The following is a 14,361-nucleotide window of genomic DNA, read 5'->3' as shown; positions in this document are numbered from 1 at the left end:
ACACCACGATCCTGGAAAAGGGCTCCTAGGCAGTGCTGAGCTGAAAAGCCTATGCTGCCCTGTAAAACACCATCGAGACCATCCACGGTTTCCCCATTGCTGCTCAGGAGCAGGTGCAATGCCTACATATAGGAACCAGCACATTTTAGCTGAGCCATACATTAACGGGACAGGTCAAATTGTGATTTCTGACTAAGCACGGGGACTAAATAGGCTTCCTCCGTCCCCTCCCCCCTTTCTTTCAGTGCGGCCTTGACTGTGTTTTCTAAGGCAAGGAGTCCTGGGCTTGTCTCCTGTCACATAAAGTGCTGGCTTTGTGGGAAGAGGTGAGCTTGGGGCTCTCAGGGAGAGGTGAGGGAGAGTGAAGACATGACAGCCAGCGCCTGTGGGGGTCAGCTCCTATTCTTTCTCCTGTGCTGACTGAAGCTCTCAGAAAAGCTGCTGTGCTCTTCACGTGGCCGTGGAGCCGCAGGGAGGAGAGCGATTAAGAGGGAAACGTTGCTAGTTGCACAGACTCACATTGTGGCTGGGACGAGGGAGAGGGACGGGCTGCAAGTTCAGGTTCTCTCCCTTTATAAGGAGACCTGCCCCAGGGTTAGACACATTAAGCCAATTTCCTGGCTGCACCCCGCTGCAAAATGTGGACACTAGGGTCTCATGCTGCTGTCTGATACAGACGCAAGTACGGCCAGCACAAGAGAGGGGGAAACCCTTACATAAAAGTTGTCCTAACGTTTTCTGAACACTGCAGCACGACATATGCGCTTCATGTGGTTCTTCCTGGTCCTACTTCTGGCTGTACCAGTGAATGATGCCATGTAGGTACCATAAACTGCTGTAGGCATTCCTTTTGCCAACAACGAGAACTCATATCTAACAGGACCGTGGAGGCATTTTGGACCCTAGGGGGAGGAGAAACGGGCAATCTGGGAAAGCTCTTCGGACAATCACTTGGTCACTCCCCCCGTATTTGCATCTTATTATCTGTATTATATGAGATTTAATTTACTAGATGGCAACTGAGCAGGATCTGTAACTAAGACATGGCCCTTTCCGTAGTGAATGGGTTTTCCGAAATTGCATCCGGGCAGGGCAATTAGCCAATGAGGGACTCAGTGGGTAGCAGAATGATTACAGGGTGGCTATGGACTGCAACATCCACACGGTGTTGTGCCTAAGCCTGGGGCCTGGCTCGGACTCCCCAACACAAAAACCCTCAACATAGTGGCACAGACAATAAATGAGGCTCTGAAAGTAGGACCACTATGGCAGCAGCCAGCTAACACTGGTTCGGACTGAAGCACGGAACACGTAGGGAACGTGTGTTCTATGCTGAGGTACACACCTCTTCCTCTGAACTGTCACTCGGGTCATTGTCTAGGGAGACGCTCAAGGAGGCCGCCTTGGGCTCCAGGAAGCAGAGGCACAGAGCCAGAGGGAAGGAGAGCGTGAGGGCGTATGGCACGGAGAAGGAGGCAGACAGCAGGAAGAAGAAGATGAAGAGGAAGCAGGGGAGGAGGGAGGGCGAGCGGATGGGCAGGAAGTGCTGCCAGCTCTGGGGCAGGAGGTTGGTTTCAGACAGGTTGGGAAAGGAGAGGTACCCGTCATCATCTAGGAGCGAGGGGAATGACTCAGGGAGCTGCAAGGAGAAGGAAAAGAGCGTGGTTCCTTTGCCAGTCTGCTGCCTGTAACTAAATGCCACATCTTGGTCCCCTAAGTAAGGCTTCCCCTGGCCATCAGACTCCAAGGCTGGCTCAACTTTGGGCAGCACGGAACCTGGAAAGGGGCTCTCACTCTCCTTACACCTCCTGCGCAGCTCTGTGGGAGATGCAGGGTCAAGGTGGGCTGATGGGGGTGATGAGGGGCATGAGTCGGTGCCATGCCTGGGTGACTGATGGAGAAGGGACGGAGAAGGACAGGAAGAGCAGTCAACATGGATGCAAAAGGACAAAAAGAAAAAGTGCAATTAGTTAACTTTCTCATGGGCATCAACACAAAACTGTCAAACAAGCGTTTTCACACAGCCCCGCTGCTTGGCAGCGACGCCCAGGAGGACGACGACTCCCCCGGTAGACCATCACACACAGGCCAAGATGTTGTCAAAGGTCAGGACAGAAGTCACCGGGAGGGAGCCACACACATGTGTGGCAGAGCTAATCAATGAACTCTAATCAATGAAAACCAAGACTTTCAGCAGCGACGCCCTACCAGATCAGCTTCACCAAATGAAAATACAAATCAAATTCTGATTGTGGTCACAGAATGTTTAGTGACCTTCCTGTCCTTGGCTAGCCAATTACAGCCCAAACAGGCGTCTTTCCTAATCAAGAAGTTTCTGGCCCCGCTCCTGTCTGATAGCAGCCACAGATATGGATGAGGGGGGCAGGAGTGAGCACTTCGGAATCTCTGGTTCTCACAGATAATGGAAGCTCCTCGGATTCATCCAGTTTGGCTTCTTTATCTAGGTGGCTGAACAGGATTTCAGCTCTTAACAGTGGCTTAAGGAAGCAAGCCAGCAAAACAAAACAAAACAACAACAAAAAAACAAACAAAACCTTAGTTTTCTTGGAATGTGGTTTCTATGTGTTTAGTTTCTGCTACATGTTGTCTATTAATAACGGAAAGATGCAATTTCTCAGCCTCCCGATTTCTCTAAACATAAAGGGTTATGTTTACGATTGAGGTTTGAATCTTCATGCAATTGATGAAGCATGCTCTGGAATGCTCCCTGTGAGCAATGCATTTATGAGATTGGGGAATCGACTCCATTTTCTGGGATGCTGGCAGTCTCAATGGCCAAAGCCACAAGCAAGGAGTCCCTAACAGGCTGGGGCAAAGCACGGGGGCTCAAATACTGTAAGTTCAAGGCCAAGGCATGCGGGGCTTGTGATAGCCTTCTTTAGCTGCTCCCCCTGCCGTGTGTGTGTGTGTGTGTGTGTGTGTGTGTGTGTGTATGTGTATGTGTGTGTGTGTGTGTGTGTGTGTGTGCGCGCGCGCGCGCGTGTTACCTAGCAGCTTAAGAGCATGAAAATGACTCAGCCTGTTTGGTTGTGGTTGTCTAATCCTGACTTAGACAGACATGATAAACAGAGCAACAAAGTGGGAGAAAACACACACCTGAGGCTCGAGGGATGATGGACAGACACAATGCCCAGATAAAAGTTTGCCTGGCTCTGACAGCCTTCGAAAGGTTTCTCTGATCCTCACACTTGATGTTAAACATTGTACGCTAAACAGGCATCTGTGCAAATCTGGCTCAGCTAAGAACAATGCAGATGTTACAAGCGGCCCCTTCACCTCTCCCTAGGCGGTCGTAGGTCATAGCAACATGCTCCTCCCCAGGCAGCCTGGGAAATAGTCTTTTAAACATCATCTCCAGCAGTGCCTTTTGGTTCAAAAATAAGCATCCTCTATGAAGCTTTTTGACGACCGAAAGGCGTAAGATTAGGGTTTAACCTTCTGGGCCAGGTATTAAAGTGCTTTGAGGAAGACAGCTTTGCGGTGGGGTCTCAGCCACAGCCTACGGGAAGACTCTGCTGAAAGGCGGTCTTCCTGGGGCCTGAGGTTACGAAGCTAGTAGTTTCTATGTCCTTCCATTTCCCCCAGAGCAGCGGCAGCACAGAGTGAGACGGATGGGTGCTGCTCCTTCCTACATGCCAAGGTCGCAGGACAGTCTCTCAGAAACAAAGGGAACGGATTCCGGAAACCTGAACCTACTTTGGAAGCAAACATAGAAATAGCCTTCCTTTTCATCTGCCATTTGGGTGTAGTTTCCCAGCCATGAGAATTGACCAGGGATAAGAACTGTACATGTTTGCACTCCAGGGGGACTATCGCCCCCAACCATGTTCCAGTTATCAGATCTATGTTGGTTTAAGTGATGAGGAGAGGGTAAAAGCCAGATTTGGAACAAAGCACATCTGGAGGGCAGAAGCGATCCTAAAGCTGTCATCATTTTCACTCTGTGCTGGTTCTTGTGTTTGGGAAACTAAGAATCTGTCCGTAAAAGGAAAAGCGAATCACAGACTGGGTGGTTTGAAATATTTTCATCTTCTATAGAAAGTGTTATTTTGCTCAGTTTAGGTTTCTGAGGTGCTGGATATTAAACCAAGCGTCCCCACACACTGGGACAGCCCTTTACCACTAAGCCACATTCGCAGAAGCAGAAACAGACATCATTCATCCGAGGAGCTACCTGCCTAGGAGGCTGTTGAGTTTTTTACTGGAAGGAGCCCCCTGCGGTCCCATGCGCTGGTTTTTTTTCTTTTCCAAGAACATGTCTGTGCAACAAAGCACCGGGGCATCAAACGCACCGGCGTTTCAGGATAACCCAGAGGCTGTCAAACGATTCATTTCCTGGCCTCCCTCTCTTTGTGTCCTGCATATTACAGGGGGCTCTCGGTTCCCGTTGTCACTACGCACGAGCCTCCCAGATATGCTAAGTTTCAAATGTTTTGCTAGGGAGTTGCCACAGTATCAGTTCATTAGAAATCAATCTGAAACTAAAAACTCATCTCTAAGCAATTTCATTTGGGGGAAGTGATGTCACAGAATGCAATGAATTAAAATGGCTATCATGTCAAGTTCACTTTTCTCTTTCATTGCAGCAGGCCACTCCTTTGCAGACGAGAGTGGGAGGACTGAGAGACAAACACACAGGTTATGGGCAGTCAGTGTTCCTGCCATCAGGAAAAAATGGAGGCGTGTTTCCTTAGCATCTAAGAACGGGGCCAGAAACCGACCATAGCCTTAGTGACAGTTGGAAAACCCGAGTCCAAACAGAAAAAAGTACTGCACCCCCTAAAATGTTTTTAAAGAGATCACTCCAGAACAGCTGTTGAAAGTCTTGTAAAACACATTCCTTGTTAAAATATTCCAAACAGTTAAGAAAACCACTTTACGAGACTATGCTGAAATAATAATAATAATAATAATAATGTAAACCCCGGCATGAACATGATCAGTGCTGGCGTCTGAACGCTCCTCCACCTTTGAGCCCCCCGGTCTACCATCTCAGAACCACTGAGCTGTTTATAAAGATGAGGACAGCTCAAGAAGGCAGCCACGAGCTGTACCTTTCCCTCTAGCCGGAGGGCTGGGACGGGGGTGGCTTCCTCGGCCTTCTTCCTCCGGTCCTCTTCCTCACCATGCTCCTCTTCAGCCTTCTTCTCTGGAGTCACAGTGGTGATCAAGTTGGTCTGAGAGATGCCCTTTGTTGTGGCGTACTGGCCTGTGCCAACCTCTGCAGCAGACATAGAATCCTTCATGTATATTTCATGGTTTTCATTCACTGAGGCTAAAAGCAAATACAATCGGGGGGGAAATAGAATCCCAAAGAGATAAGTCAGAAGACGGAATGACAGCGCCACACTGCACCTCTGCTAGAAGAAAAACACCAGTGTAAAGTAGCAGGCTGGTTTGCATAGGGCGGAGGCGAGCTGCGGGGACTTTTACCCAAGCACTATCTGCATCACCTGGACCAGTGTTTTCAAATGATTTAAATGCCCACGTCTTGAACCCTAGAATAGCGCCTAACGTTCTCATAATCCCCAGTGAGCATACGGAGGCTGGCTTTACCCTCGGCTGGGCACTCACACCAGATTCATACCCAGTTCAACAATTCCTAGCAGTATCTACAGCAAATACTCTAATCACGTGACTTTGAGCATATCCACAGAAGTGCCATTCACCAAAGGAGCAATGGATTATTTCTGTACTATTTTCAATGTTGAAAAGTTCATCACTCTCCACAATACTCAACACAACAATATGCTCAAAGCACAGTAACAAAATTTACTAATTTCGGCAGAGGTTATAAAATTTAGAAAGGTATTCCTCCAAGTTGATGTAAGGAGATGTTTTCGTTTCCATCGCATTGGAAACAGACTGCCGTGAGGATATGCATGTAAACTTCATTCTCACCTCGACTCTTTGGGGGAAACAAGAATAAAGTTGCTAGCAATCAAAACGCATGCAGAGTCAGAACACATGAGCAGAGGGATGTGAGGTTCAGCCTTCATCCCAGCTAGACCATGCAGAGGCAGAACACGTGAGCAGAGGGATGTGAGGTTCAGCCTTCATCCCAGCTAGACCATGCAGAGGCAGAACACATGAGCAGAGGGATGTGAGGTTCAGCCCTTCATCCTGGCTGTTGTCTTAGTAAAAGATGCTTCATTCAGCTCAGGGCTTAATTATGATCAATATTAAATTTTGCTAGTTATTCTTTTAGGGCTTAGATCTCATAAAAAACACACTGGAATTTATAAACACTCCTTTTCAAACACCCCACAGTTGATCACAGACAAAGATACGGCTTTTAAAACGCCAACAAAAACAAAACAGAAAAGGATTCTGAATGAAACCCTTCACTAAGATATTCTCTGCCGCTTTATGTTGGTGAAAAGCTCGCTATTTTAGCGGCCGGTTATGCTGTTATAAACAGGCCGCTGTTGCGTGAGAAAGCAGCTGAATGTTCCAGCATGCAGACATGGCACTCGGCGCTGCAGCAGAAAACATTCTAGAATTGGCAGGGCAACAAAGAGCGAGACATCACATACACAACATCACTTTTGGGCAGAAAGGAAGAGACAGCATGGTATCAGTACATTGATTTCACAATTGTCTTCTGTTTGCTCAACAATTATTTTCACACAAAGGCCACGAAGGAACACAACAGTGACAACAGCCGTATCCCTCGGGCGCACGCCACTGAACAAAGTGAGCGGCATTCAGCAGAGAGAAAGGCATGACTCTGCAGAACGTCCTCACATACTGACTCAGAGAACATACAGATTTTTAGCAGACTAAAGACCGGAAGAGCTTTGGTGCTAACGTGGAGATTTTCACGTCTTCATTCGACTGCCAATGGTCTTGGGTCTAGAAATATCGAAAGATACAGAACGGCAGCATTTCTCTCTTGACATCTCTTGTGGATTGTTATAGGACTTCTCTGGATACTTAATCTGGAGATGCTCAAGTCCCTACCAAAAATGACATACTTTTTACATACAATCTGCACATCGGCCTGTTGTGTTTAAACTATCTCTACTGCTTTTAATGTTGAACACTATGAAGATGATCTGTAAGTCGTTATCACATTGCGTGGTTTCGAGAATGATGAAAGAAAACAGCCTTTGTGCATTCATATGGATGTGATTTTTTTTTAAGGGGAAGAAATTATAGTGTTATAATGGAAGTGTTATAGTTATCTATCAGCTGTCTGTATGTCTGTCTACCATTGCCTATCAGCTGGGGACAGAACTGAACCTAGGGTCTTGGGTCTGTTTGGTCAGTTTAATCCCCACCCACCCTGGAGTCTCTCATATTTCCAACCCACATTTTCAATCTGCATTTGGTTTTTTATAGACTCAGAGCCTTTGGATATGAGGGCTCTTTGTGATTAACGTTGTGGCCTGCCTACAAAGCCTTTGAGAGTAATTATCAGCATAGTCACAGTGACAATTATATAAACACTGGGAATTCTCCCTCATATATTCTCTTTGCTCTTCATAACAACCCTGCTGAAGGTGGTCTTATGTCCATTTCCACATGACTAAAACCGAGGGCTGCAGAGCCCGGGCTGTGGCATGCATTTTCCTACGTATCTAGATGAGTCTTGTTTTTTTACACCAGTAGCAATATATACAACACAGCCTCACCGTACAAACATGGCTGTTTCTTAACCAGGGGTGTGAGGAATGGGTTGAGGGGAGTTGAAATCCAACAAGGAAGGAGCAGCTGAAAAATACAGATGAGTTAAGAGGCCCTACGCAATCTAATTTCCCCTTTCCATTTAGGCTTACTTATTAAAATTGTGCATGCCTTTCAGAAACATCGAATTCTTTATTCATTCAGGATGAGTTTTCCATGAACCAGCCTTGGCCAGGTGCTGAGTTAGAGGCCAGAGCCTTACCCACAACCAGGTCCTAAATGTTCTATTGCAGCACACCCTGGAGCAGAAAGCACAGCTCTCTGCCATGAAGGATAACATCCCACCCACACTGTAGACGAAATCACCCCTACTGAAAACTCAGGATCTTGCGCTTCCCTGAGGGGAGCTGACGGGTCATCTCCAGCCACACGTGTTTGACTAGACAGGAGACAGCCATTCGCTACAGAGATGCTTTCTCCCACCATCCCAAGCAGACTGATAACACCCATTCTCTCTAACTTTTAGAGATGTATAGAGTTTTCTTCCTGTTAATTCTTGAAGATCTGCCCTGAAGAGAACTGAACTCTAGATCTGTGAGGCCTGCATTCAGAATGAAGATGTTTTCTCAAGGTTCAGACTGCGAAAGACGAGACCCTCATCCCGTAAGTACTGATGTACTCCAACATGAGCTCACAAGAAAACAGACTGACACAGTCAGTCTTTGGAAATGAATGCGCAGAACCTGACGTTCAGTCACGCGGATCCACATGACATCATTTCCCAGAGTGCAATGGGGGAACCCTGTTTACTCAAAGCTCATGGTTGTTTCACACGCCCTGACGTAGAGTTACGGAGAGCTAGTTAGTATTGCCTACCTCCGTCCAGGCTGCGGGACATGGTGTAACGTTTGCTGGAGGAGCGCTCGAAGTAAGGTGCTGGGCGGTCTATCAACGCACTGGCTCTTCTCGTCTGCGCCTGAGTTCTGCCACTGTACCTGAACTTGGAGCCCAAGGTCAGGAATTTCTTTGGAGGTGCTTCTGGTAGCAATAATCTAAGGGCATTAAAGAAAACACCAGAAAAATTAACGCATGCCCGGGTGGTGTTCAAAGCCGATTGCTTTGCTTTTTGTGCTAAAAGTTCAACGCATGTGTAATGAAATGAATCTGAGTTTAATTTTTAATTTTAGGAAACACCGTCAACATAATATATATTAGTTAGAAATGTTATTTTACAGAAGTTGAAGCAAAATAGGGAGGGTTGGGCAGAAGAGAAAGGAATGTTCAGGGTTTATAGCTTGGTGGCAGGATGCTTGCCTTGTATGCCAGGGCCTTGGGTTCTATTCCTAGTACTACACACACATACATACACACACACATAAAATAAATATTAAGTCATGTATGCTGGTACATGCTGGTAATCCTAGAATTTAGGAGATGGAGACAGAAGTTCAAGGTCATCCTCAGCTACATAGTGAGTTCAAGGTCAACCTGGGCTATGGAGACCTGTTACACACACACACACACACACACACACACACGTAAGGAACAGATAGGATACTTTAAAACTATGAAATAAAATGACGAAAACACAAGTTAAATTAAGGAAAATTCTTGAGATTTAGTCAGATGTTCTTTTAGGATTTCTGTCAAGGAGCTCGGTTTGAGCTGGGTACGGGAGCATCCATCCATGACCCCAGCTCTCAGGAGGTTGGGGGAGGAGGATTGGGAGCTTTAGGACAGCTTGGACTACACAGAGGCTGTGTCTCAAAAAAGAAGCAAAGCAGAAGAGGGTGCCACATAACCTAAGAACCCAAGTTCGGATCCCCCAAACCCACTTAAACCTGGGCAGGGTAGATCTAGCATGTCTATAGGGAGCTGGGACAGGGGAGCCCAGCCTGGTGTAAGCAGCAGTGAACATCAGACCCTGTATTAAACACAGAGGGAGGTGAGCGCGGATACCCAAGGTTGTCCTCTGACCTCTATGCGTACAGTGGCAGGCATGCACTGTGTCCCTCCCAAACAGAGGAAGGAAAGAGGGACAGAGAGGAGAAACAGTGACCATTGTGATGACAGGAACAGAAAGTTCCATGATGTTTTCCGCTGCACCTTTTTCCCCTGGTACAGGTGGCCCCAACAGCTCCCAATTTTGTTAGGAAGAAACCCAAACATTCGCCCCCTACCTGAAAAAGGTATGATGCTCCACGCACACTTTCCAGAGGCGCTTGGCAGCCCGATGGTTCGGCAATTTGAACCCAATGGTGCTCTCAAACTGCTCAAACTGAAATATTTAAAACGCACACACAAGAAAGACTAGAGTTCAGTTTGGTATTCTATAAATAAAAACTTCGCAAAACATTTACACACTTACAGCCCATCATCCTTGTTTTCATTACCGAGTCGGCCGTGGTGTGCAGAATCCGTTCATTTTAAGCCATCTTTTACCTACCACCTCAGCAGGCCTGAAGTGTACATAACTGCCAACAATCTGTAGAAGCCCAGTCTAAACTCAGATCAGGGAGACATGCGGATTCCCCCCGAGATCAACTAGCCCTGATCTCATTTTAAATTACGTTTCCATGTTTTGTCAGTGGCACGAGGCCTTGAATTAAAATGCTCAGAAAATAAACACAAATGTAAAAGAAAGTCTATGGTAGACATAGAAATACATATCCTTTCTCCACAGTGGATGCTTCACTCTGTGATATTGCTGAGGTGCCCCGGGTGTTTAACAGTACCGACTGATGATAACCCTTCTATATTATACATAACACAGTGCCAACTGATAACACCTCTATATTATATACAACACACTGGCAGAACACATTTTTATATTTTCCAACTTGCTGAGACTCTTCAGATGATACTTTGTCAGTCATTTACACTCTCATGGTGAAATATCTGTCCCTCTGTATCATGTTTTAGTATTATTTTCACAGAAGCACACTCAGCTGTCTGTCTGCAGACGTCATACAGCAGGCCACCAGAGGGTCACCTTACACATAAAGGCTTAACCCCAAAGCACAGACCAACATGACTGTTGGTTTTCACAGCAAAAGTAACTCATGTTGCAAATCAGCAAGGTGAGTGTATCCTAAAAGTAGGCCTGTGAGATATAATTCCCATTGACCCCTTTTTCCTGTTTGTTGAGGTACTGGAGAAACTGGGAAATATGCCAAAAGTTGCCTTTCCCAGTTCCCTTTGCGCTGGCCATTCCTGCAGTGGTCGTTGGGAAAATTGATGTTGTCCGAAGGTCCTCGTAAGAACTGTGGCTGCTGAGTAAATACCACCCTTTAGTCCTGCGTCTAACACCTAAGACCAGGACACCTCTACCAGGCCAGGGGCTGCTGAGTCATCTCATTCTCTCTGGAAGATGTAGGGTGGAATTTCTCTTCAAAATCTTTATGGCTATATAATAAGTATTCATATTTCTGGAGCATACTGTGGAAGTTCAAAGGCTACACACTGTGATGTCTGCCAGAGGTATCACCTCAGACATGTATGTGATTTAACGTTGGGAATATTCCACATCATACCTACTATGTGTTTTGAAGTTGTCAGATTCATTGTCAACTATATCTCCCGACAGAACTCCAGAGCACGGGAAGCTCCTCCACCTACCAAGTGCAGCCTTATTTTCTAAAATGACAGCCATCTTCTTTCCAGCCCAGTTCCCCCTTCCAGCCTTGGAAAGCCTCACTCCCCTCTCCACTCCTAGCTGCTCGTTTGTGGGAAGAGACCAGGTCTCTGCTGCTCTTAGCTCAGGACGAGCAGCCCCCAGGCTGCCAATGTTCTGATGTTCTCCCCACTCTGGTTAGTGTCTGCAGAGCTAGTATGCCGCTGGCCTTTTTAGCTCAAATACGAGCATAAGGGCTAGAAGTTCCTTTGCACCTGCTTCTGCCAGGGCCAAAGCCTGACTCAGCTTCTCTTCCATCCTTTAGCAATGAGGAACCACCCTCTGCCGCCTCTGATAACTCACCCGTCACCTCAATGCACCCTGGCTTCCCAACTCTGACGTGATAACACACGTTTCCCTGGCCCGCATTCTGCACGCCCTCTGTGTAGCCCACAACACTGCCAGCGGATCACTTTCCAGAGACTCCTGTCACGTCATTGCTTCAGCCCTAATCTGTGGTTGTCTGTCTGCTTCTCCCTGTGTTGCTCTTCTGCCTGCCCCTCTCTCGAAATGATCTTATAAGGGCCTCCTTTTGAACCCGTCCTGTTCTGTGGGAAATTTATGCCATGCCCTAAAGCCTTCAATAAGTTGTATACAGCTGGTGACCACTTACTGTCTACCGTGTAAGAACTAAGCCTTACAGTCTGCCTTTACCCCAACAAGCCGACCACGCGACCGAGTCATTTCGATAATTTTTAAAAGACCTTTATTGCATGATGTCTCTGACTTCTCTTCCCCTTTGTGTCTTAAAATTTGAAATGCTAAAAACTGGCAAACTCTTTAATTTTAACTCAGAAAACAAAGAGCAGGGAGTGGGTCCATGTTAAAGAAATTTCAGTCCTGACGATTTTCTGAAAAATATCCCCAACGGTCCCCTCACATTAAAAACCATTTGTCAGTTCCACTCACGGGAACAGAAACCTGACTCTTTGGGAAGTAAAAGCAAACTTCACCCTTTACCCCTGCCGCACTCAGCCCAAAACTTCCCAGTTCTGCCCAGAACCTTCCTGCAAACGTGTTCCTTCCACGCTCCTCTCACAGCCCCTGAGCCACTGGGTCCTACTCCCTGTCACACTGTCTAGTTGGATTTTATTGTGACATTTAGGAAAGCAAGATATTTCTTCTGGGTGTTATCTCCTTATTTAAACCTTCCACAGATCACGGCGTCTGTTAGGTTCATGTCATCGGCTCCCATCTGACCTCCATCAAAATCCTCAATCACATCTAGAGGACGCCGTCTCTGTGTATCACACACTGCTCACACCTACAGGACGCTGTCTCATGTGTAACACACTGCTCACACCTACATGACGCCGTCTCATGTGTCACACACTGCTCACACCTACAGGACGCTGTCTCGTGTGTCACACACTGCTCACACCTACAGGACGCTGTCTCATGTGTCACACACTGCTCACACCTATAGGACACTGTGTTGTGTGTCACACACTGCTCACACCTACAGGACGCCGTCTCGTGTGTCACACACTGCTCACACCTACAGGACGCTGTCTCGTGTGTCACACACTGCTCACACCTACAGGACGCTGTCTCGTGTGTCACACACTGCTCACACCTACAGGACGCTGTCTCGTGGGTCACACACTGCTCACACCTACAGGACGCTGTCTCGTGGGTCACACACTGCTCACTCACACCTACAGGACGCTGTCTCGTGTGTCACACACTGCTCACACCTACAGGACGCTGTGTCATGTGTCACACACTGCTCACACCTACAGGACGCTGTCTCGTGTGTCACACACTGCTCACACCTACAGGACGCCGTCTCGTGTGTCACACACTGCTCACACCTACAGGATGCTGTGTCGTGTGTCACACACTGCTCACACCTACAGGACGCCGTCTCGTGTGTCACACACTGCTCACACCTACAGGACGCCGTCTCATGTGTCACACACTGCTCACACCTACAGGATGCCATCTCGTGTGTCACACACTGCTCACACCTACAGGACGCCGTCTCATGTGTCACACACTGCTCACACCTATAGGACGCCGTCTCGTGTGTCACACACTGCTCACACCTAAAGGACACCGTCTCTGTGTGTCACACACTGCTCACACCTACAGGACGCTGTGTTGTGTGTCACACACTGCTCACACCTACAGGACGCTGTCTCGTGTGTCACACACTGCTCACACCTACAGGACGCTGTCTCGTGTGTCACACACTGCTCACACCTACAGGACGCCATCTCGTGTGTCACACACTGCTCACACCTACAGGACGCCGTCTCGTGTGTCACACACTGCTCACACCTACAGGACGCCGTCTCGTGTGTCACACACTGCTCACACCTACAGGATGCTGTCTCGTGTGTAACACGTGCACACATCTGCAGCACTCTGTCTCTTGTGTCACACACTGCTCACTGTTTCTCTGCTCAATGGAAAATAAATGGAACATGCCTTAAAAGAAAGAACAAATAATATTTATCCATTTCTAATGCACAACCTACGGTCTGACAAAAACGTGCTCCCCTAAGTTGTCTGAATTCAAATGAATGTATGTATGCATTAAGTGCTTATCATACAATCTTTAAGAACTATATTTTAAAACTCTGCAATTTCAGGTATAATGTGAAATACTATTCTTCTTGTCCTCTATTTCAATTTTAAACCTTTAAAATGTTTATGTCATACAAATGAGTGTTTTGTGTACATGTATGTATGTGCACTATTTTCATGACCAGTGCCTGAGACTTCTGGAATAGCGCATCAGATTCCCTGGAGCTGGAATCACAGATGCTTGTGAGCCACCACGTGGGTGCTGGTAATTGAATCTGGGTCCTCTACACAAGCAACAAGTGAGGTTAACCTCAGAGCCATTTCTACATCCGTAGACTTTAATTATTAAACATGATTTTCCATCCAGATACTCCATTGGAGACTTAAAAATCTTAAGAACCGTTCCTTGTATTATATCAGAGTATGTTCAGAGACATAAAGGAGTAGGGATCTTTGAGGCTTAACAGCCTTTAATATATTAACTACACCCATTAGAAATTTTAGGT

General features: G+C 47.0%; 1 protein-coding gene across 24 annotated transcripts in view; it reads right to left on the bottom strand.

Moving 5' to 3' along the window:
- Positions 1-14,361, bottom strand: part of LOC121442754 (band 4.1-like protein 3) — a 165,135-nt gene that overhangs the window by 21,865 nt on the left and 128,909 nt on the right. For 10 of the 24 annotated variants that reach the window (XM_041644345.1, XM_041644353.1, XM_041644350.1 and 7 more), the window contains exons 10-13: positions 9,831-9,928; positions 8,527-8,702; positions 5,076-5,296; positions 1,346-1,891 (exon numbers count right to left, since the gene is read on the bottom strand). In XM_041644345.1, coding sequence (XP_041500279.1) covers positions 1,346-1,891; positions 5,076-5,296; positions 8,527-8,702; positions 9,831-9,928 — 1,041 coding nt within the window. The remainder of the gene's footprint in view (positions 1-1,345; positions 1,892-5,075; positions 5,297-8,526; positions 8,703-9,830; positions 9,929-14,361) is intronic. The other 14 variants (XM_041644354.1, XM_041644355.1, XM_041644356.1 and 11 more) reach the window with 3 other exon arrangements.

The sequence above is a fragment of the Microtus oregoni genome, unplaced genomic scaffold (assembly GCF_018167655.1).
Source record: "Microtus oregoni isolate MIOR12 unplaced genomic scaffold, Mior012 000095F_ref0000231, whole genome shotgun sequence".
In the NCBI taxonomy this organism is placed as follows: domain Eukaryota; kingdom Metazoa; phylum Chordata; class Mammalia; order Rodentia; family Cricetidae; genus Microtus; species Microtus oregoni.
The sequence above is the reverse complement of the archived record's forward strand: the minus strand, read 5'-3'. Positions and strand labels throughout refer to the sequence as shown.